The sequence below is a fragment of the Squalius cephalus genome (assembly GCF_949319135.1).
Source record: "Squalius cephalus genome assembly, chromosome: 5".
Taxonomy (NCBI): domain Eukaryota; kingdom Metazoa; phylum Chordata; class Actinopteri; order Cypriniformes; family Leuciscidae; genus Squalius; species Squalius cephalus.
In genome coordinates, this window is record NC_137126.1 from 24061166 (window position 1) to 24086548 (window position 25383).

The window sequence follows — 25383 nt, forward strand, 5'->3', positions numbered from 1 at the left end:
TTGGGTCTGGCGTCACGCCAGGACTCGCTCGATAGGCTGCTGCAGTTGCCGCAGAACAGCCAATAGACGCGCGAGCTGCCTCGCCTATGTCTGTATGCTGCCGCAACGCGTTTTGCATTATTGAAAAATTAAGGATAATTTTTGGCTTCAATATCTCGCGGAAAAAGGATTTTCCCCTAGCGTAAGATATCTTACGCAGTACGAGAGACCTCTCGTAAGAGAACATGGCTTCGTAGTACCACGACACAAACACGGCTGAATAGTGTTGCTGTGTGTCATATACACAAGGAAAAACTTGATCAATTAGCGAGAAAAAAGATTGCTCAACAATTTGTGGCCTGCAAGGAAAGCCGAAAAATTCAGTTTGGAAGTTTTGATTAAAAATCTCACTTCAATTTTGATAATATTAAAACCTTGTAAATACATTGATTTAGGTTTTATTGATATATTTTTATAAAATGTCTGTTGTATAAAATTACTGTAGATGTAATCTGTATACTCATTGAAATTTTTTTTTTTTTCCAACTGTTAAGAAGTATGATAAAAGTTATTGTTCAGTTGTAGTGTAACTGAAATATTGTAAATATCATAAAATATCTTTATTTCATAAAAATAAAGTATAGATGTCCGCAGTGGTCTGAAAGTCCCAAGTCCTGCAGTATTTTTTTTATTTTGAGTATGATTTCACAAAAATAGGTTGCTGTAAGCAATCATGGCATGTTCCCAAAATTGCCACTAGGGTGCTGTAAAATGGCAATTGCTATTCTATCTAGAATTTATTATTATGAACATCCTTTGGGTCACATCACCTTACAGCTTTTGTCCCCCCCCCCCCCACACTTTTATAATGGCTGCTACGCCCCTGTAATAAATTATAAAATTATTTGTATATATTAAGATTACTGATATTTTATATATTATATAAACAAATATCTTGAAACTGACGTGCACGCCCATCAGTAGGGTTTGTGTAGTTTACCTGGCCTGACAGGACGAACAGGAAGTGGATTACAGGTTAGGCTACCGGGTTCAATGTTTTAACTTAACAGCCAAAATGCACACGGGGAAAATGGTACAGAGCACTGTTAAATATAAAGTACTTGCTAGCGATGTGCAAGATGAAAACGACAACGATTGTACCGAAGAAGAAGACAATGAAGAAATTACGATAGATTTCCATTCGTAAGTGACAAAATGAAAGTAAAATGAGCTTGACGTCTGTTGTGCACGTTAATTTCAAATGAATCTGCTTTATTGTGAATTGCATTTTCTCTCATGTCGTGGCTGCTTTCATTGATGTTAGTACGAGTGTGCGACAACAGGTGCTCTACCCTGCTAGAGACGCGACGCGACGAGACAAACGGCAACGCAGAAGAACACCTGCATTGACTGCAATCGGATCATCTTTCACGTTTGGCCGCGTCGCGTCGCTAGCAGCAGCAGGGTGTCCAGTGTAAATGTTCTCAATATTATGTCGTTCATAGTTACTCCTGCCAGGTAATAGTAGTAAATAATTTTCTTCAACTATACATTTAATCAGTAATCATCTAAAATTCAAGAATTCTTTTTTATTTATTTTTTTATCTTGCCAATCATGCAGTGATAAACTCTTCAATTTAAAAAGAACAACAACAACAACAACAACAAAAATGGTTTCAATAAATCAGTCAAACCAGTTCACAAAATGGTCTGAAATAAATTTTTTTAAGAAGGATTTTTTTGGTCAAAAAGCTGGGAAACATGATAAACGTATTATAAAATTAGCCCATATGACTTGCGCACTATAACACAAGTCTTGTGAAGTCATACAAAAACTGACTGGAATTGCTCAAATTCGACCAATTGAAGCTGATAATTTCAATTAGCATTCACATTTAAATGGAAGTTAAAGCCGCTGGTTCTAGTCTGTGCCTGGCACTATCATACAGATGTAAACAATAAGACCATGAGTAAGTAATGACATAATTTTCATTTTTGTTTGAACTATTCACTGTCCAACTTTGCATTGTATTCCAGCTATCAGCCAGCAGATCAAAGTGATGGGCCAGCCACTAAAATACTGATTTAGAGCAGCATATAAAATAAAATAAAAACTACTTTATATTTGTGCTTTATGAATACAATCCCTCCAGACTCTTATTGTTCTTACTCTCTACAGGCCCTTCATCAATCAGCAAAGACAGATAAGGAAAAGGGACACCTGTATCAGGGTCATGGTGGCTGTGATTCTTCTGGGAATTGTTTTTGGATTTGTGTTGTATGAATGGAATTGCTATTGGCCTGGAGTTGAAGAGCGTCAGGACCTGTCACATCATCAGGAGCCTAACAAGACACACAAGACCTCTGAGGATGAAGACCACGAACACCACGAGCATGGAAAAGATGATGATCACGATGATGATCACGACAAGGACCACGACCACAAAGATCATAATCACGACCACGACCATAATCATGATCACACTCATGAGCACAGTCAACCACTGTACCACAATGCTGCTGTCATCACAGACTCAGGCATGACTCCTTTCATTAACAATTATAATAAAAATGTGTGTCATGACAGAAAATCCATAAATACTGTATGTTTGAAAACATATCTTGATGTATTCAGTGTGACTTTTTCTTTATAGCAAACTGCTCCAGTATTGGTAAGAAGCTTCTCCAGGAGCAAGGGAATGTGGTTGATGCCGGGATTGCTGCTTTACTCTGCCTAGGAGTTGTTCATCCACACACTGCTGGATTAGGTCAGTATTGTGTACTTTTTATCACTTCACCTTCCTTCACAAATCAGATATTTCAGGGGCACAGTCTCGGTTGGTCATCATTTCTCAGTGTTGTAGTCGAGACCAGCTCATTGGAATCTGAGTCAAGACAAAGAGCAGAAAAGGGTTGAATCTGAGTCAACAATTAGTCTGCATGCTCCTAAGCCCATTACAAGATCAAGTCAAATCAAGTCACATTTATTTATACAATGCTTTTTACAATAAAGATTGTTTCAAAGCAGTATCACTTTTACAGTGATAACAGGAAAATAATGCAGCAGCTCTGAAAGAAAATAGTGTTGTTGTCCAGCTTAAGTAAGTTCAGTGTTGATTCATTTCCGTTGTAAAAGTCATTAGTTATTAATTTAGTTAATTTTTCCATACAGCATCTCTGGAGAAAACAGTATGTCCTCGTCCATCTCAGTTCAGTTCTCATACAATGGTGTCAGTGCAGGCAGATCAATAATATTGTTGAATATTAAGTGTCCCCAACAAAGCAAACCAGAGGCGACAGTGGTAGGAACTCAAACTCCAGAAGTTAGATTGGGATTGGGACATTCAAAATATTTAATCCAGTTTTAATGTTTAAGTTTTAATGTTTAACTTCCAGTATTCAGTGTAATTCTCTAAAAATACCATGAGAAAGTTTTGTTGAAGTGTTATGCATTTCAAATGGTAGTTTTAAAGACTGTCTCTTTAGATGTAAAATAATGTTTATGAAAGGTTATAGTTGAAATTAAGCATGGAATAAAAGCATAGAATTCCGTTCTACATGAATATTTGAGCAGTTTAGACTCTAAAATGCATACTGTTGTTAATGTCTACAACTAATTACCGCTGAATTTGCCTTTCATGAGGTTACTAAAAGCATGAAGTTTTTTTTTTTTTTTTTGAGGCTGTTGAATGATTCATTTGTGCTTCCCTTTTCTTCAAGGTGGAGTGTTTTCTGCAATTTTGTACAATCACTCTACAAAATCATTTAAAGCAATACATGACACCTTTCACAAGCTGCCTACATACAGAGCTCCCTCATTATTGCAGGGCCTTCATCTGCTGCACTCCAACTACGGGCATTTAGAATGGAGTCGGCTTTTTGAGGGCGCCACGAAACTCGCTAAAGACGGTTTCCTTATCGATGGAATCCTCTCCAATGCTTTAGAAGCCCACAAGGACAAAATACTCCAGCCAGGATTGTCCGATCTGTTCTGTGATACGGACGGCCGTGTGAAATCTGAGGGCGACATTGTTGCCAATAGGAATCTATCAGAACTTTTGCTGAGCGTCAGCCTAAATGGCTTCAATTTCTCAGAAAAGCTAGCCGTAAAATTGGCTCAAGATATTTCTGAAGCTGAGAGGCCGGCATTCCTTGCTGCCGTTCAAGCCGGCAGCGGAGAAATCAATGAGCCCCTTATCTTGGAAAAGGAGAAATACATGATTCTTTCAGCCCCCTTAAATCTCACAGGTGCAATGGTATCCAATTTATTAGATAGAGTGCGAGAGCAAAACCTTACTTTTCTGAGCCACGGAGATCTCGGTAATGCCTCTGCCTCTTATAATGCTCTCTTGCATTTGGTGAATGAATTCTTCAACACAAGTCAGAGAGAGATATTCACATTAAATACCACAAGCAGTCATGTAGGAGTCCTTGATAGTCACGGCAATTTCATAGTAATCTCCACCTCGCTCAACAGCACATGGGGATCCGGGCAATGCTTACCAAGTAGCGGAGTCATTCTCAATGACTTTACCTCAGACATCACTCAGGTTCCTTATTTTAGTTTTCCTCTAGTGCTCAAGATATATGAAAATGAAGAGGATCAAGACGACGAGACGCTGTTTGTTGCTGTGACGGGAGGGCTTTCTGCTCTGATTCATTCTGTGGTTATGCTGAGAAACCTGGTTGACGTTGGGCTGTCTGTTCCTGAGACTGTGAGCAGTCCTCTGCTACATATAGAGCAGGGGGGTCCTGGGTCTCTGTCTGGCTGTATGTCTGTCGCCACAAACAACACTGTTGTCTTCCGTATGCTTTCAGAGCGAGACAGGTGGGTAAAGGAGCTGGGGGAATGTTCAGGTGGCTTTCTGTCCATGCATCTGCAGCTGAAAGCAGAACACGTAGGAGCCTATGGAGCCACTAAGGTTAATGCTGATGGATACTAAGGCAAAAAAAACAAGCAAAAAAACCCCCACGATATTCACTTTAAGAGCATTGCACGCACACTCCCCATGACTGTTGTTATGTCCAGCCTCAGATTACAGGGAATGTTCTGTATGTGAATGTAATTTTTGTTTTTGGTAAAAAAAAAAGTTTACTAGTGTTTTAAGAGACAGACTTTCAGCAATTCTTTTTTAAAAATATAATAGTTCCCCTGTTATATCCTTAATGTTCTCTCCTTTCAGCGTTTTCTAATGCCTTCCTGAGATGTCTTCATATTGATTTTTTTGTTTTGTTTGATCCTGTGAATCATGCAGTGACTATGCAGTGCACAGTGAATCGATTTTGATGAACCTGACGAGTGAAGGACTGCTGCTTTATAACGTTGTTTTGATAAACACCTACAGATGTTATTATGAAGTTTTAAACACTTTTTTCAATGTTTGACTGCATGAGAAAGCAAAGTGAAGGTTTTTTGCTTCTGGAGTTGTTGATGTCAGAATCGTGTTTGCTCAGATGAATTAATGCAAGATGTTTATGATTTGTATAGGACAGAAAGATGCATATTTGTTTTTCATTGGAAAAAAACGAAAACGCGAGTAATAACTATTTCACGAGTTAGCGATTGTACCATGTGATTGTTATGGAAATTGTTTAGGGGGAAAAAGCTTCAAGGTCCTTTTACTAAACTGCCAGTGTGGCGCAAACAGATCTTACAAAAACATATAAATGAGACAACTTAGACACCAATTCGCCAAAAAAAAAGTTGCCATGAGTTACGAATTGCCATGAGAGTGCGTTGCTTTTGATAGATTGATAGTTTTGTAAAGATAGTTTAACATTTTGTGCCAATGCAAAAATCAAAAAAAACAAAAAAACAAAAAATGCTGCTGAAGCAGATTTTGTGATTGTAAAAAAATGAGGTGGTCTATCTTTATTGTGCCGATTGGCTGCACTGTCAGTTTTGATTTTAGTTCTTTGCTGTTCCCCTCATCGTCGGTTATAAAGCCAGGAATTATACATTCAAGACTATTCCATTTTTGTTGCAGAATCTGTCGTTATTGCTTAAAGCTGAAGTGTGTACTTTTTGATATTAAAATGCTTTTTCCTAGACCAGCTTTTTATGCAGAGACAACAGTAAAACATTAATAAGTTGATCCCTGCCAAAAAAGTTAAATGCTGACTTTGTGCTGCTTTTAAACTCTTTGTTTGATCATCCAAAACTTCCCAACAACAGCAACGTTGGCTCAACAAATGGCATGAGATTGGGGCGGGAATGGATGATCAGATTATTTAACCAATAGAAGACAAGGAGTGTTTTAAGGAAACAGATTAGAAAACAGTCATTATTTCTGCAGTTAGCTACATTTGGTGACAGTTGGGGGAACACCACTACTTCTAACACCACTTCTTAATACTGAAATAATGCAGGAACGCACAAACTATGACAGAAACCGCATGTTTTGATGATTTGTCCATTCATACTATACAATGCACTGATGACACAGAGCAAGACTTGAGTAACAATGTTTGTCTATTAAAATGTAAATTATGAATAAAAACACATGATTTAATGAAACATGGAACATTGTATGCATTTCAATAGTGAACTGTTTAAAACGTCTTTGTTCCTAAAGCATAATGCTTCTTTCTAGTTTTTCCAGAGTGTTAGTCACGTTTCCTGCTCAACCACTATACTTCATGTTTTAGAGTGGGTGTCAGGCTTAAGTGTTGTTCATTCTTTGGACTTGTATAATTCATATGCTGTCACTCTGCTCTCAGTGGCTGCAAACACATGCATATCTTAATTAAAACATGTTATGCCGCACCTCCCATTTGTGACACTGCGCCCAGGCTGCTGTCAGTTTAGACTCCTGCTGAGCCACTTCCTTTGCAATACAGACACCCAGACATTAACTGAAAGCACATGGATTAGATAAGGATTTTAATATCATGTCCTAATTACACTGCAAACTGAGGCACAGTTAAAGGACATTTTGTGAATTGAAAATGATTTTAAATGAGTGAAATAAATGGCTTTCATTAGCTTAGAAGCCTACCTCGTTTACCTACTCGCCATCTAACCGCAGCCAATCTCACCGTGTCCCCAATCTCAGCGTGACATCTCTCATCCATTACCATTTTGACTAGGAAAATTGCAAAAGATTGCTTCGACACATGACAGAGCCTTAGAGAATGTGTCGTGTGAGGAGAAATGAGCATAAATGCCCATTGGCAAAAAGCTGCATATCAAACACAAAATGCTGGATCACAGAAAATCTGGTTTAGGGAGGGCTTGATTTGTATGTGGATGTGGGAGAACAGGGTTCACTAAATTAAGATTCTTTATATGTTGATTATTATCATAAAATCACTTCATTCACTTTGTAAAAGTTTTGGGGTCTGTAAGATTCAATGAATGTTTATTCAGCAAGTACAGTTGATTAAATAAATTAAATTGATCAAAAGTAACAACAAAGACTTCCCATTGTTTTAACAAATTTAAAATAAACGCTGTTCTTCTGAACTTTCTATTTATCAAAGAATCCTGATAAAAAATGTATTAAAGCTTCCACAAACATATTAAAGGGGTGGTATAATGCCCTTTTCACAAGATGTAAAATAAGTCTCTGATGTCCCCAGAGCGTGTATGTGAAGTTTTAGCTCAAAATACCCCACAGATATTTTTATATAGCATGTTAAAATTGCCACTTTTTGAGGGTGAGCAAAAACGCACCGTTTTTGTGTCTGTCCCTTTAAATGCAAATGAGCTGCTGCTCCCAGCACAGGGGGCGGAGCTGCAGCAGTTTGTGTCCTTGTACCTCACACAGACATGCACTGAAAATTTCAATGTTTATGTTCAAACAGGAGTCAGACAATTATGGAGAGACTCAAGAAGAAGTGACAACATGTAGAATGCAACAGGACATTTCTGAATGGTTAGTTGATGAATTTTTGATTTAATAAATGCAGCCTTGCTGAGAATAAGAATCGTCTTTAAAAAAAAAAAAAAAAAAAAAAATTCTTACTAAACCCAAACTTTTGAATTGGTAGTATATGCCCAAAACATTCACAGTTGGAAACGAAGCCATGGTTAAATTCAACGCTTATTTGCGAAATCATCACCAGGTGGCGCAAAGGGAGAGTTTGCAGCATTGCTCAGTAAGGCTGGAATTGTGACATTTTTACTTTAAATAATGAAATACATTACTGGTAATAACAATATGGCATTATGTAGTTAAGGTCATAATGTTCAACACTGTTTCTGTGCAGTTATAACAAGGATTTCATTTCAGAAGTCAATGGATGTATAACTAAAAGTGGTGTCTTTTGTTTAACAAGTTGTAGAAATGTTCAGCCTGGAGTACGATGATAATTATTCATTAACAAGTAGCATGACACATGATGATTCTTCCCTAGTCAAAGGCAGTTATGGTAGGATATATTGTATCATTGTGTGATCTCAAGACAGAAAAAACAGTCCTGAAGCTGAAACTGAAATTGATGTGTGATATGAGAGCACTTTAAGAGAACTAGTGCAGTGATTACATTGATGCAGATGGGCAAATCCTACAGGCCAAAGGAAACTGTCCTCATAAGCATCAACATAGTAACTGACATACAGAGGATGATGTCATAATATGAAGTTGGGAATAAACGATTTATTTAAAAAGAAATGGAGTTTTGAATCCCAGAGGCCTCTGCTTGCGGTTTCTCATCTCTCCAGTATACTTGGGTATGATGATGACAATCTATGCACATCCATTAGACATCAAAATATGGTGTCATTTTCAAGAAGTAACACATTACTCTTTCACAGGGCTACATATGAATCCGGTTTGATACCGAAAAAATAAAACGTTTATTTGTTTTATCAGTTGCTTTTGCTTTAAAATGTCTCCCTTTGATCCTCACTATACAACCGGAAATATGAGGTTATTTATTTGAGGTTTCATATTAAAACCTGGTCTTGGCAATGGATACTTTTCTAAACCCTCTATAAATCGACAATCAATTATGCTGCAATGGCAATACAATGCAATCCAAAGTACAATCAGACATTCCACTGAAAACAACTATACTATACATGTACATGTATACATTGTGACTGGATCATAACTATACTTATATATTTTAAAAATGTACAGTATCACATTTTTGTGTCTCAGTGCAAAAGATGTTTAGAAAGAAAACTAAAAAAGCAGTGCCCTTAATACATCCACAAAATGTTCTTCCTTTGCATCCTCTAAACACAATAAAACATTTGGTCATTTGAGTGCCAGAAAACAACGAATAAATTACCTGACACAATTTTTTTTTTTTTTTTTTTTTTTACAGTCACTGTCAAGTAGCAGCAAAATCAGCTCAGAAGTTTTAAATAATGCACTAATAACAGTGCATCGCTGTACTGACACAAACCATTCCCAGATACTAACAATGCAAACGATATTAACGATAATAGTAATCGAAATAACGATGACAAAAACTTGTACATATATGCGCGTTTCTGTGTCGAAAGTCAAAAGTTATTTACAGTGCATCAGTAAGTTCTCTGGCTTTGTTTTCCGTGTTTTTATATTCCAAAGGAAAGGAGAGGAAAGGCAAATAAAAGTCCACTTCGCTAAACTCCATCGTACATCATCAGCTGGTGCATATGCTGTTGATGGTAATGATCGCTGGGTCCACCAGTCCCATCTCCTCGTGCTCGTTCACACAGAGCTGGTAGCCGCAGCCTCGCCGCCGCTTCAGGGGAGTGACTTTCACGTCTGGTTTGGCACGTGGCGGAAGAAGGAAGCCGACGCTCCCGGCGATGAGCATGTGCCAGATGCTGTGGATGTAGAAGTAATTCTCCTCAGTCTCCACGAAGGCGTATAAGGCCACCGCTGATGTGGCAATGGTGGTGCCGGGGAACAGGAAGAAGACCCAGCGCTTCCAGGTCGGCGGGTAACAGCGGCGCCGGCGGATGGTGCGCACAGTCTGAAGAACACACAAGCAGGAGACACATTTCATCATGAATAAATCAGCGTGGTCTAATTAATGAATTAATGAGGCACAAGGGCCAACAAGGCCCTCAGCCACCATCAAGTTCACCAAGTGTGGATTATGTCAAATTGTTATTCTGGGTCAGTCACTGAACATAATTGGGGAAGCCCATTTTTGTCACTGCTTTGGTAGCCTAAATCATAATTATGACAAAAAAAGTGTAAATTATCAGCTAAAACTGTATAATTATAAGCTACAAAGTCAAAAATATGACATAAAACTTGCTGACTACTCAATTTCAATTTATTATTATTTATTTCAAAATTATTACTCGGTCGAAACTAAAGTCAGAATTATGAGATACTATGTGATAATTTGACCTTTTATTTTGAGAAATTAAGAGAAAGATAAGAGAAAAAGTCTTGACCTGATTTGGACTATCTCGTAATAATAACTTTTTAATAAATTATAATTTAACAAAGCATTTTATCCATGTGGCAGAAACAGGCTCCCAAAGTTAGGTAACTTGATTTAACTCAGTATAATAACTGCATCTTAAAACTTAAGATTAAGTCAACAAATGTTTAATTTCACACTGCTGTTGGTATTCACCATGAATCCTGACCTATTATATAATTTTTATGTAATAATTCGAACACAGTTGCAACTGAACTTGACAGCCAATATGAATTTTCATTGTATGGAAAAAAACAACGACTTGAGTCGAGTGACCAAAATAAGACATATAGCCAACAGTATGACTGTTCACAGCATTTAAAACACCATTTTAACGTACAATAATTGTGCAACATAATTAGACACATTTTTGTTGTGGAAGTTGTATTCAAAATACAAAAAATCTGTGCTGGGCCTGGCACCTGTCCCATCAGATTTAATGCCCATGATGCTTCTTTCAGACCAACAAAGATCTGATGTCCTCGAGCCACTGCTATTAGAGTTGGATCCAAAAGCACACACTTAAAGTTGGACATACAATTTACAGACTTCATCGAAATTCAATTCTCTAGCCTGTAGGGGTCCTGATATTTATGAACACCGTAAAGCAGGCTGTCCTCCCACACTCTGCACCACACACTCTTCACACCGCTCATGCTCCTACTAATGCAATTACATGGTTTTAATCCATCAGCTGTGCACAGAGAAACAGCTCAACAGATGTGTATAACATATGTAAACTCTACAGCTAGAACTGAAGAGGCACGTTTTAGCCCAATAGAATAGTATCACAATAATTCGGACTAAAATATTATTGCTAAAATATTTGTTGTTGGAAACAATAAATATGCTATTATGTGGAATTTTAAACCTACAAGTATATTTTTATGAAAGTGACCATTATAATGGGGTAACCAAATGCAGGCTAATATAATTAGTTTATGCTTTTGTTATTATTTTCATTTTTAGTTTACCCTGTGTTAGAATGTAATGTAATTTTAACCACCTTTTTGCACATAATATATTGCATAGCCTACATTACATTAACTATATTTGTTTCCATATACTTCAATATCAACATTGTTTGTAAGATATCATTGGGCAGAATGTGAAATAACATTTTTTTGAAATAAATACAGATTTTCTTTATCCAAATAGAAAAATGTAGAAAGTACCGAGATGTATATCGTATATCGCCATTTAACCAAAAAATACAGAGATATGAATTTTCGCCTAGTTGGCTCCAAGCAGCATCTAATATGTGTCCATCAGACTTGCTCTCCCATCTATAGTTGTTCTCCAAATCATTATTAACCCTCCTCCTGACAGTGCAGAAAGAATGAGAGAAGGGAGAACATTTCAGTTATAATGTTCCACTAGTTGACAACATGACTAGAACTTTGCCACAGGTTACAATTTTATAGCCATGGCATGAGTTTTAACTGCCCTGTGCAGCTATGGGAATATACAATGTGAGCGCTAGCACACACTCAAAGCTGAGGTTTAATATCCTATGACAGTATAACAAGTAACAGGATTGAAAGCAAGGGTCTGAAATGGACGAGACACTTTAAATCTCATGATTCTACATTGTTACCGCTGTCAATCAAACACACACAGGTGACTGCTGACAACTCAATCACATTTCTGCTGCATACTGTACTATAGGAAGGTGCAGGACCTCAGAGACATTGAAAATATCATATTCCCTCTGATTACTGATTCAACACCAGCATTCGTTGGCTTCCTGTGTAATTTCAAAACTGAAGTTCTGCAAGTCTGTGAAACTTTTTAACGGCTGAGGAATTTAATTTCTTGTCCTCTGTCAAAATACAGTCACATACTTCAAATGATCCTTATCTAAAAAAAAAAAAAAAAGGATAAAAATAAGCCCCGGAAAGGCTTCAAAGCCATTATGTTTATTCTGTCATTTCCAAACAATGGAAAGAACTCTCAGAGAATCCTTTCTCACGCCGATTGTGCAAGTTTATTGAACGAACTGCACATGCTGCCTTGATGGTTATTATACAAGCATTTCTCTGTCAAAATTGCATTTTATATTTTTTTCGGATGTGATTCAACCACTGTTTATGCCAAGAGCTATTCATTTTACTAAAGTATTGTCTTTAAAGACATTGAAGAGGTAGATACATTCTTCAGATCAGGGCTCGCAAAATTTCAAAATCGCTGGTAGCCCTTGGGGCAGGCACTCTTCAGATTTTGGTAGCCCGAAATTAATTTTACTAGCCCATATAAAAAGACTACAATTTTTAATGTAGAATATTGGTTAAGAGTCAAAACAATGAATCAAAAACTTTTTCAAAACACAAATATCAACAAATATGCATCTGGTTCTAACTGAACTGAAATGTGTGTGACCAGTATGGAACATGAATCAGTCTGTGTCTGTGGCTCAGCCCCCAATGAGAGTATGATAAAATAAAATCAAATAAAAGTAACTCTTTAGTTTAGGGTCTAATACTCACTATTAACTTCATTAACATGCAGATGGCAGGGTTTTTTCTTCACTGAGGTCCCGAATGTGAGATATGCTAGTCAGGCGGGTTTGGGGACTCCCCCGAGAAAATTTTGATTTCTCTGATCTACATATGTGCATTTTAAGATGTTTTGAAGGGCAAAAAAATTGGATAACAATAGCTTTAAAACCATGTAAGTGGGCAGCTGATTATTTTTCTCATCACACTCCTATTCTCTTTGTTTTTCTTGCTCTGTCTCTTCCCCTCCTAAAGCTGAGCTTTGACTGATATAGGCTTTTAATTTTTGTCTGTCAGTGAAGAAAGTAAACAAAGGGTCAACTGACAGGTTGATTTATGAATCATTTTCTCAGACGCGTTCATTTACTGAAAGCTACTAGGAAAGCTAGGTAGCCTAACTAAGTTTATTAAAGGTGCTCTAGGTAACTTTTTAACCTTAACTGAACAGCTTCGGAGTCAGTGGAATGGTTATATTACTTATTTCGGGTTGAATGGTGGTGGTTTCGCACCCCCCTGGTGCCCGAGAGCGGAAAAAACTCACTTGCAACTTTGGGACGCGGGTCGGTGTCAGGAAGTATCGCGTGATATCAGGTCTCGCGATGTAACGAATTGCTTGACGGCACTACACACGTACACGCCCCTATTCAAGCACCGGCGGGCTAGCTATAAGCAAAGGGCAACGATAGATTGAGTTATGGCTGAGGCTGAGCCTGTAAAAAAGAAGCAGAAAGCTAGGAAATCTTTGTCGGAGGACCAACGAAAGAGGAAACGGGAGACTGACCGAGCAAGAAGTCAGACTCGAGTAAATATCGGACCGGCTTTTTCAGAATGGTGAGAACTGAGAGAAACAGAAGCCTGCAAAACGGATGCTGATCCTGCTGTTGCACTTGTAAGTTAAGTATCTTTGGAATAAACTGTGTTTAATATTTAAATTTCAAGTAATTGCGACCTCAGGATGTTTGCTATTGTCTGTAAAGGTTTTTATTATGATCGCTGTCTGTTACGGGCTTACTAGTAACGTTACGCTAGATACTATAACTTTGATGTTAGCATTGTCATAGCAAACACGTTTGATTTCTGTAGTTGTTTGGCCGTTCCTCTGTCGGTTTTATTTGTGTAACTTACACTTTTATTTTATGTCACTAAGTCAACGCGTCTGATAGTAGGCAATATCAGACGCACAAAATGTTGCACATATCATGATCGAGCTAGAAAAAACGTTCTGATGTTTTCTTAGACAAGCAAAGGTAAACCATCATTCTACCAGATGAACTTATAGACCTTGCTAATATAACTTTAGACAAATATTAGCCTCCGATATATATATATTTTTTATGCTCATGCCCATTCTCCCAAAAACAAACAAACAAACAAACACGAAAGCAGTAGTTCGCCTCGTTCATATCGTTCGTTCCCGGTAAAAATACTAGTATGCATGACAACACAATAAATAAAAAAATCGCCATCAGTTGGAAAGAAAGTATTGCTTTACTTGCCTCGGTAGACATAACTGGTTTTGAAATAGCCGGTTCCTCTGCTCAGCTGGGTTGACAGCTGATCAGCTGGGTTGCTCGTGGCAAGGGGGGAGGGACAACAGTTCGTTTTTACGACAGAGTGTTTGAAAGCATTATACTACCAGACACTAGGGGGAGCTCGTAGAGAAAAAACACTCAGACTTGCATAGTGTCCCTTTAAATTCATTCACAATATGTACACATTCATTATTGATCTTATTCTTAATACAGGGCCGTAGACAGGGCTTTATAATCAAAGAGGTCCTACATTTAAAGTTATTAGGGGGTTCAAATTTTTTATTTCTCTGATATGTCCATTTCAAGATGTTTGAAGGCCAAAAAAGGATAAGAAATAGCTTTAAAGGAGAACTCCGGTCAATTTTAACATTGAGCTCATTTTTTTGTAAATTTGGAGTGCTGTCAATACAGAGAACAACGACAAAAATCGGTGTTGCCTACACCGTGTTATCCTCTTTTTAAAATTTGCACCCTGTTGACTTCAATGGGGCAAGTTTTAAACCTGCTTTTAGCCTCTTAACATCCTTGATGTGTCATTACAAGTGCACAGGTCATGTGAGTGATTCCTTCGGAGTCAACACGCGGTGAATCTGACTGCAGTAGATGTGCAAGATATGAATAAAAATGATGTTATTTCAGCCAGCGCACATACCTGTATTTACATACTGTTTTCGGTTGAAGTCCACAGTAGTCGATTGTCGAGTTCGGGCGCATGATCGTACGTACTAAACCTATGTGCGTGAACTCGACAATCGACTACTGTGGGCTTCGACCGAAAACAGGATGTAAACACAGGTATGAGCGCAGGCTGAAATAACATCATTTTTATTCATATCTTGCACATCTACTGCAGTCAGATTCACCGCGTGTTCACTCTGAAGGAATCACTCACATGGCTGTGCTCTTGTAATGACACATCAAGGATGTTAAGAGGCTAAAAGCAGGTTTAAAACTTGCCCCATTGAAGTCAACAGGGTGCAAATTTTAAAAAGAGGATAACACGGTGTAGGCAACACCGATTTTTGTCGTTGTTCTCTGTACTGACAGCACTCCAAATTTACAAAAAAATGAGCTCAATGTTAAAATTGACCGGAGCTCTCCTTTAAAACCATGTCAGCAGTCTCCTCTTCTTGCCCTGCCTCTTCCCCACCTAAACCCGAACGTTTTTAATTTACTGAAGGCTACAAATTGTATATTAATTCTCAACATGTACACATTCATTATTAATCTTGTGCCTATGATGAAAATGGCTTTGTTAAATGCTAATGTCCCCTCACAATGACAGTAAACTAATTATTAGTCACATTACAGGCCTATTTTCAGTTCAAAATGGCGAAATTAGACAAAGGTATATTCATTTGCCTGATTATTTTTGTCATTCGTTTCACATTTATGAGCTAAAAAAGCTGTCAAATATGAAATGTTTAGTTTAGCTACTTGCATCTTATCTCGCAATTGACCATAAACTGAAGCGTCGAGTCGCTCTGCTCATATTCGCGCGCAGCAGCTTCTTGTGAACATAAAGCCCGCCTACTTTGATTTGATTGGTCATCTCAAATATTCTGACATTGACGAGCACCACAGACCAATGAGTGACAGACCAATGAGACTCACAGATATTTTTTTACAGTCTATGACTCAGATGAACACACACACACCCTGTCCTCTCTTTTTCTGACGTGCGTGCCGCTGCGGATTGAAGATGAAGAATGCGCTGAATCTGATTATAACAAGACTGAAGCGAACACTACTTCAGATAGCCCGTCGGGCAGGCCGGTTATGCATTTTGGTAGCCCGACTGGAAAAGACAATAAAAAAAAGATAAAATAATAATAATAATAGTGATAATAGCTGCAAGCAGCAATTATCAGGTTCAGGCACTTTAAAGGGTTAGTTCACCCAAAAATGAAAATTCTGTCAGTAATTACTCACTCTCATGTTGTTCCAACCCCGTAAGACCTTCGTTCATCTTCGGAACACAAATTAAGATATTTTTGATTAAATCTGAGAGTTGTCTAACTCCTCCATAGGCTTCTAAGGGACTGAAACTTGCTGGCCCAGAAAATGTATTAAAGACATCGTTAATATACTGTAGTCCAAGTGACTCCAGTGGCTCGATCTTAAGTTTATAAAGCGACAAGAATACTTTTTGTGCGCAAAAACAAACAAAAATAACGACTTTATTCCACTTTTCATTTCCTTCTCTCTGGGCCTCGGGTCTTTTCGCGTAGTGTAATAGCGTAGCGCGTCTGTGTTGCACGTGTTGCCAATAGTGAGCCTACGTGGTGACGTGCAACACAGACGCGCTACGCTATTACACTACGTGAAAAGACCCGAGGCCCAGAGAGAAGGAAATGAAAAGTGGAATAAAGTCGTTATTTTTGTTTGTTTTTGCGCACAAAAAGTATTCTTGTCGCTTTATAAACTTAAGATCGAGCCACTGGAGTCACTTGGACTATATTAACGATGTCTTTAATACATTTTCTGGGCCAGCAAGTTTCAGTCCCTTAGAAGCCTATGGAGGAGTTAGACAACTCTCAGATTTAATCAAAAATATCTTAATTTGTGTTCCGAAGATGAACGAATGTCTTACGGGGTTGGAACAACATGAGGGTGAGTAATTACTGACAGAATTTTCATTTTTGGGTGAAAAACGCGAGGGCGCCTCCAGGTGACCGATAAATCTAAAAAGCCATTTTGTGTGTTTTGTTCATTTTGAGCCAAGGATATAAGACACTTGAGCTTGAAACGAACGGTTTAGTAGTTATGAGCCATTACGTACTTTTGATCGCTGTAGCGCCACCATCAGGCCGATTGGGGCGAGCCTTGGTGACGTTGTAGACGGGATGGGTACTACCCATCCCTCAAAGTTTCAACTCTCTACAACTTCTGGTGTGGTCTGCTAAAAAATATTTTAAGCTTAGCTAACAGTCGCTTGGAGTTGCTGACATGTTTCAAAATGGTGCAATGTTTTAGCCAACAAGACAGTGATATAACAGTATCAGTAATATAAAGTATATTTATATTACTTTATAATATATACATATGACAGTAATATAAAGTTAGATACATAAAGTACACACACCCAACTCAGAAACCGAAAAAAAAAACTTATGATGAAAAAATGTACTTGCGTGGTGTCAAAACACTCTTTGTCCAGTATCTTCACGAAATCTTATCAAAACTTTCCACAAAGCAGCGAGAGAAAATAAGCAGAAACACAACCTGCTTGACCCTGATTAACTATGTAAAAGGTCCGTGTTACATTTAACCCTGCATTAGGTTGTGCCCCACGCTCCCCTATCAGTATCATTGTGAGCTTATAATGAGTGAATGAAACATCCTGCCCTCTGTCAACATTTCTCCACTCATTAATCTTCAGGCACATAACAGGTGCATGTTGCAAAAGGAGAGAAAGTAAAATGGATGAGCTCTAAATGTGACATTTAACCGATGGCCCTAATCTGTACCAACCCAACCTAAACTATACCCACACAATGGCAAAACACAGCTTCATATTGGTGTAGATCACAGCAAACCCCAGATGTCCACATCTTCATGCCGCATACTGTTTATTAATGAGGATTGTTCTCAAAATGTGCGTGACTCCCATATGTTCCCTTTGACTTTCATTGAAATTGATTCTCATTTATATTTCACATTATAAGGCAGCTGTTTTGACAGAAGGGTTGGAATCCAACACCCACGGTTCTGACCACATCCTCAAACACTACAGGCTTCTCCTGAAATGATTCACACTTATTTTACCATCTCTGAGAGTTATGCACTAATATATTACAAAGAATTCATCAGCCAAACAGGATATGCCTTCAGATATTGATTGGATGACGCATTAATCAATGATGCCTGGACAGAAGCGGAAACATATGTGCTTCACACCTCAAATCTAGTTAGCATGCTCTTGGAGCATTGTTTTGAGAGAAATGCTACAATTTATGAGAGCGAAATGTATTAGCCCACAAGCTGCTCAACATAATTGTTTGTTTTTCAGTAGTTTTTATCATTCTGTCTTTGAGAAGTTAGATCATATATGAAGCTCAGTGAATGTATTCACATCACAACAGAAGCGTGTTAACTAGCAACTGGTTAACATGGCTCAGTTAGCCCCTGCTGGTAGATGCTGTAATTACACCATCTGGCCACAAAGAGCATGTTTCTCCATTGATGCCATTACAAATATGCATGTATTCTGATGAAATACAATTTATATCAGAAACAAATCATTACTGTTTTATTGTTAACTATAACATTAAAACTATTAAAAAGTTTTTTATTATTATTATTATTATTGAAATAAAGCTGATATAAAATGAATATCAATATTAGGTGAAAGTTAAAAATGTTGTCTTGTCAACTAACTGAAATAAAATAAGTTAAAGCTAAAGAACTAAAATTACTAAAACTGAAATAAAAGTAAATTAGAGCTAAATAGAAATATTTAAAAAACAACAAAATGACTAAAACTAAAATTAAAAAGAAAACTGAAAAAAAATACAATAAGTGAATTAACAAAAATAAATAATATATAAGCATATAAATAATACTACACACTAATATTTTATTGCTTAAAAGTAGATGTTTTTTTTTAAAGGATGAAATAGATGAAAACTATATATATATATATATATATATATATATATATATATATATATATATATATATATATATATATATATAGGCTATATATCTCCTGAATTTTCTCTCAGTATCCAAAAAATATATTTTTATGCCATTTGATACTTTGTATTACGGGCCTCCCAGATAAATTCCTTCAATTAGTGGGGCAAATCATAAATATTTCCTATTAAGTTTACGTCATAACATTTCTGTTTAAAATTGCTAAAAAAATAAATAAAAAAAACTTCTCAGATATTCAATGAGTAACATATTTCATAGGATTCCAGTATATATAGCATAGCATGTACTATTTCATAATCTGCGTAAGAGGATCTATAAAGTGGAGTTGCTGAAGCTCATAACAATAAACCGCATGAGTCAAGGATCAGCGTTCATGGAACAGAGCCATGAGAGCAAATCACCGCTTTGGAAGCATTACTGCTGATGAACACAAAAAGTTTGCAAAGACCTCCTCCAAGTTCCATAGCACCACTAAAACAACAAAATGTTTTATATTTGAGGGGGAAAAAACAATGTGAAGCATGGGGACATGTAAAGAAATTGGTCAGCTTTGCTGCATCAGGCCCTAATTGCACAAAGACTACAGTATGTCGTGATGCTCAATTCTGATTCATTGCTCAGATCCGTTATCAAATTCGAGTGTGAACTGGTTACGGTTCTGAACTGACTCGCATGCGCAAAAGAATATTAACAAAGACGGCATGCAGCACGCTGTCATACGGAAGTAAACACATATGTTATTGAAGTCAGCATTTACAGTACACACAAGTTTATGTGCCACGGAAGCCAGTGAATTTGTGCACAGGCAATAAGGAAGATGCAGACGAGGAGGAGGAGAAAGAGAGCAACAAGCTTTGCTTGTATAGAGCAGTCACCGCAATACTTATGAGCATAACAGCTCACAGTCTCTCCAACTGACTAACTTCCCTGCTGTCTTCCATATTCAAAGAACTACCGCTGGTATGTAAAATCTTTGGAGTGATGTCCATCAGTGCAGTATTGTGACAAATGTTGATCTACAGTGGCGTAAAAGTAGCAAGAATTCTGATGACTGTTCAGACTGAGGTTACATTGCAACACATACGAGCAAAAACAATCTGATTTGGGACACTTTTGCCTGCAGTCTGAACTTAGTTATATCAGGAAATTCAGTGTTTGACTGAATCTGATTCTGAAACTTAAAGAGGTCATGCAACATGACATTAGTCCAAAAGTAGTTGTATATCCACATTGAGTGTATTCTTATAATGCCCGAAGACTTTAGATATACTAAGAAGGCGTACTCATATTACTATGAATGGGAGAAACTTCAATGCGCATTATGGCGGAATAAGTCCCGCCTTCAAATAAAAGAGCCAATCACCAATTGGTAAAGTCATCGCATCACTGCAGCTGCCTTTAGAAGTTCTGGTTATCGCAGAAACAGTCAATGTCATTTACATTTAATCATTTAGCAGATACTTTTATCCAAATGAGGAGAACAATAGAAGTAATCAGACCAACAAGAGGGCAACAGTATACAAGTGCTGCAACAAGTCTCAGTTAGTCTAGCACAGGACACATAGCAAGGTTATTTTATTTTGTAAATCAGAAAAAAAAATTAGAATAGAAAAGGTAAGTGCTAGTATTTATCGGTCAAGTGCTGACATTTTTTTGAAAATGGTCGAATTTCGTGCCTCTTTGGGATGGCACCACGAGGCGTCGTTCACTTGCAGAACGCAAAGCTTTTAGAGAGAGCATGAACTAGAAGTCTGAACTAGCAAAGTCATGAGACACATTGGCTGGTATAAGGTTTTTTAACGCTATTTGACCATTGGAAACAATATTTAAAGGACAGTTCATGTCAGATTTTGTTGCTGATTTAAAATTTGTGGCAAGCAGTTTTTGAGATTTCAGCATTCCTCCATTCAAGTAGGCTTGCTGCCCAAAATGGCTGTTTTGCAAATATGTCCACCGAGTGAACACTTTCCTTCAAAGAGACTTTGTAATGGCTTAGTCAGAATTTTGACCTCCTATAAACTGTTGTGCCATAATCTAGAGCAGGCCATTTTAGCAAAACATCCCAAATATGTTCAAGAAACAATTCTGAATTGAAACACCAGTCAAAATACCTAACAGAAGGACTGATCAGGCACAACATAAACATTTCTACACAAATAAATCACATTGAGAATTCCAAAGGGCTCTCATCCTTTCCCTCAAAACACTATGTTTTAAACATCCTGTGCCTTTATTTGGTTTGTAGGTGCTACTCAAGCATTATTCTACAATAAAAAATAAAATGTGTATTCCTCTAGCTAGCAGGTGTGATTTGATTTTAAGTGTTAGAATTCAAACAGAGGTTGTTATTGGAGATAAGGAATGAAACTCAAACTTCAGCCAATGCAGTCAATGTAAGGGTGAGAGATAATGTCTCTCTCTCTCTCTCTCTCTGTCTATATATATATTTTTCTCCATAGAATACGTTACAAACAAACAGTGTTCTGTTAGTAAAAACCCCATTCATTTTCCAAAGAAATTAATTTTAAACAATAACATTAACCTTTCGAGATTTATTAACCATGAATAGATTTTTTTTTCTCCATCTCAGAGATTTTCTTTTTGATCTCAAAGATTTTATAATTTTTTTTATCTTTTTTTTTTTTTTTTTTTTTTGATGAACTGATGAACAGTAAGCAAATAGTATTTTTTTCCTAATACATTTTTGGTAACAACTTTTATGATATAATGTTGGTAGTTAGTTTAGTTCAGGCTTAAAACTCTTCACTAAAGAATTTTTGAATAACTAAAAAAAATATTTTGTCATCTAATTTAAGCTCATCTGTGTATATTCAGAAAGCAGAGCCCAAAAACAAGAGGATCACAGAAGATAATGATAAACTGCATTGTAAAAAATGATGTGGAGCATGTCACAAGCTTGATAAATTATAGCTTTTTTCCTCAGTTAAAAAAATCACACTCCCAGAGAATCACACAGTGGGACGCTTTGTACTGTGTTTGCGTAGGCTCGGGGAGCATTGAAATGGAGGTGTCAACTGACATGTTTTAACTACAAAGAGCCATTATGTGCCATGGAGATGATAGACGTGTGTATTTGACAGTCAATGTCACATTCAATGAATTTTAGACAGAATTAGAGTAATCTGTACACTGGTCTTTCAATCTGACATTCAGAAATGCAAGAACATTTCAGCCTACATTATTCATGTATTCCTAGTACGTAGTGCTTAATGTTTAAAGTGTTTGTAGTGTTCTATTAATAATACAGTTATTTAGTAAATAAGATTGGACTGGACTGGAAGAACAACTGGTATTCCAGCTAAAACCAGCAACATACCTGCTTGGCCAAGCTGGGACACCAACTAGATCAGCTGAAAACAAGCGAAACCAGCTGGGAGAGGGAGACAAACTGGGAGTCCAGCTACACCAGCTAAATACCTGCTTGATCAGCCAGGAAAACCAACTAGACCAGCTGAAGACAAGCTTAAACTAGCTAAGACCTGCTTAAATCAGCTGGGAGACAAACTGGTATTCCAGCTAAACCAGCTAAATACCTGCTTGGCCAAACTGGGAGACCAACTAGACCAGCTGAAAACAAGTGTAAACCAGCTGGGAGACAAACTGGAAGTCCAGCTGGGAGAGAAATTGGTATTCCAGCTAAACCAGCTAAATACCTGCTTGGGCAGGCTGGGAGACTAGCTGACCTGCTTAAACCAGCTAAAACCAACTTAAACCAGACCCCACCATGTGCTAGTTTAAGCAGATTTGTTAGAAGACAAAAACATGCAAACTATGGTAATTCTAGTGTTCTATTAATAATAAAGGTATTTAGTAAATAAGATTGACTGACTGTGTGATAGAAATATTTTATGTAATGGGTATTTTCAACATTAAATGTACAGAGAAACGCAGACTAAGGATGCTCAGGTCAAAGGCCATATATACTTATATATATCAAAAAGTGCTTAACACAGTAGAACTAACAGTCATATGATTAGCTAAGATCATTGTAAACCAATCACCAGAACAAATTACAGTGAAGAAGACTTGAGTGACATTGATTTTTACTCAACTGTATGACATGTATCTTTCTATTCAGGAGACTCACTTGGTTGTTGTGACCAGTGATCTCCCGGGCGTGAATAAAACTTGATTTCCACAAAGAGCAACTTGGGAGTCGAGACAGATATGCTGCGCAGCTGAGAAATAGATTCTACGCTCAAAAGACAACAGCAGAACATCTATGTGTGATTGATAGAAGTACTAAAGATTCTACGGTCAAAAGACCACCGCAGAGACAGTAGCCGCGTTTCCACTGTCGGGCCAGTGCGAGCCAGGGCTTTAAATGGGCCGTGCCGGGCTAATAGCACCGGGCCTGCGTTTCCACTGTCGGGCCAGAAGCTCCACAGCGCTTCACTAAAACACGCCCGTAACACGCCTCTCTGGAACAACGTCACACTACTAACCCATCATTTCACCAACAAATGGAAGTTTTATCAGAAAACTAATCAGAAATCACTGGAAACAGCGTTGAAAACAAACATGATAAAAGCGGCCGTTTGCTGGCATTTTTGTTGTTTACTTGAATATTTAAAAAACCAAGCATCGATGTTTTACCACAGGTTTACAATAAAAAGTGATACATTGATCATAATGAATTAATTTATGTCAAAACTGCACATTAGTCACTCAGAAATAAATACCGTTAGGTCTATTTCACAAAAGAAAGAGGACACACTTAGGGGAGCGCGGGGCACAACCTAACGCGGGGTTAGTTGTAACACGCTTGTTTTAAATACTTCCGCACATGCTTGGATGACGGAACTTTGTTTATTTACTAGTTGCCATATCAACACTATATAGAAAAAAAAAATCCGCCAAAATTATTTATTTTTTTTTGGAAGATATCCATAGACATATTAAACCATAGCAAAAGTAAATTTCTTACTTAAGTTAATTTTTCAACTCTATTTTTTGTGTTTATTTAAAATAAGACAAATCTGATATTATTTTAATCTCCAAGATGTTATTTAACAGTTGAGATAGTTATTTAATGCTTCGCTAACTAGCAGAAGACACTAGCAGGGTTTAAATCCCAGTTGTGCAGGCGGGGGCATGTTTGTAACACTGCGTTACAATGTGCCCCTATTAGAAATATGCTATTATATTCTATACTTTTATTAATTTTATTGAGAAAACGTGAGAAAAAGGTGAATAAAGACTGAGAGTCAATGTCCAGAAATTACTAATTATTTATTTGTTTTGAACTATGTTGTATAGCTGTTTTCATGTGTTCGTAGTCAAAACTCAAAAATGAGTTTCTATTTAATTATTAAAAATTGCCATTATTTTATATGAAAAAGTTTTTTAATTGTATTTTATTTAGAAAATATTTTAGTTTGTTTTGTATATTTTTTTTATTAGATCAGATAACATTTTAAGCTGCCATATGTCATGTTACAATGTGCCCCACACATGTTACAATGTACCCCACCTATGGGGCATGTTGTCACATTTCACTTCCATTCTTTCGGGGTATATCAAGGAAAAAGTATATACTGTATTAATAAAACAAAAACACATAATTGTACAAGACATGTGGGAAATTAATGTGGGAAAAAATAAATACTCTGAACCATAAGTAGATTTACACAAACTGAGAAAGTCAAAAAGCGTTAGGTTGTGCCCCGCTCTCCCCTACTTCTTCAGTCGCGTCTGTTTCTGTGTATCTGGTAGTTACAGGACATATTTACATCACATTTAGAAAGAATGATAATTTCTACAAATATATGCCACCAAAAATACGACCTGAGGAGCTTTAGCACTCTCTCGTCTCCCATACAGATATTTTCAGTCAGAGAAACAGAGGAAGCTCCCGGAAAAAAAAGTTGCTTTATTTTATGATAGTCCGGTATAAAGAGACGAGACGTAGGCTACTGACAGATAAAATAAAAACATGATAGCCTTTATGATTGGTCTGATTTCTTCAAGCGTTCACTGTTTTTTTACTATGCGTATCTTCAAGCGTTTACTATGTTTACTATGGTAATGTTACTGTAGTTATTATTTTTAACAACTGGAAGTTGTTTAAATTGTCCGTGGTGAAGAAGTCAGATTAAGTAGGTTGTATTCGTATTAAGAATTTCCACGACAAATGTTTAACACCATTTTTTTGCTGCCTTGCAAATTCTAGTTATTCATGAGATTTTACCATTTTTATGGTAAAGTTCTGCAATTACTAATGTTTTAGTTGTCAAAAAAAGTGTTACAGTAACTTGCATCAAAAACACAGGTATAGAGTGTAGCAAGCAACGATGTACTGTACCTCAAAACCAAAATTA

General features: G+C 37.1%; 2 protein-coding genes across 5 annotated transcripts in view; one reads left to right on the forward strand and one right to left on the reverse strand.

Moving 5' to 3' along the window:
- Positions 1 to 988: 988 nt before the first annotated feature.
- Positions 989 to 6819, forward strand: ggt6 (gamma-glutamyltransferase 6). 2 transcript variants are annotated; one of them, XM_079870668.1, is made up of 4 exons: positions 989 to 1182; positions 2159 to 2517; positions 2634 to 2747; positions 3700 to 6819. In XM_079870668.1, the coding sequence occupies exons 1-4, from the start codon at positions 1055 to 1057 to the stop codon at positions 4920 to 4922; spliced, it is 1824 nt and encodes a 607-aa protein (XP_079726794.1). In that variant the 5' UTR covers positions 989 to 1054; the 3' UTR covers positions 4923 to 6819. The 2 variants fall into 2 exon arrangements, with proteins under 2 accessions (XP_079726794.1, XP_079726795.1); XM_079870669.1 differs by having other exon boundaries at positions 989 to 1014.
- Positions 6820 to 8246: 1427 nt separating this feature from the next.
- Positions 8247 to 25383, reverse strand: part of tmem8b (transmembrane protein 8B) — a 149312-nt gene continuing 132175 nt past the window's right edge. For all 3 annotated transcript variants that reach the window (XM_079871423.1, XM_079871422.1, XM_079871421.1), the window contains one exon: positions 8247 to 9894. In XM_079871423.1, coding sequence (XP_079727549.1) covers positions 9559 to 9894 — 336 coding nt within the window. In that variant the 3' untranslated portion in view covers positions 8247 to 9558. The remainder of the gene's footprint in view (positions 9895 to 25383) is intronic.

Coding starts and splice junctions, on each gene's coding strand:
- ggt6 (XM_079870668.1), top strand. CDS start 1,055: ATGCACACGGGGAAAATGGTACAGAGCACTGTTAAATATAAAGTACTT. Junction 1,183..2,158: donor ATTACGATAGATTTCCATTC/GTAAGTGACAAA, acceptor TACTCTCTACAG/GCCCTTCATCAATCAGCAAA. Junction 2,748..3,699: donor TCCACACACTGCTGGATTAG/GTCAGTATTGTG, acceptor CTTTTCTTCAAG/GTGGAGTGTTTTCTGCAATT.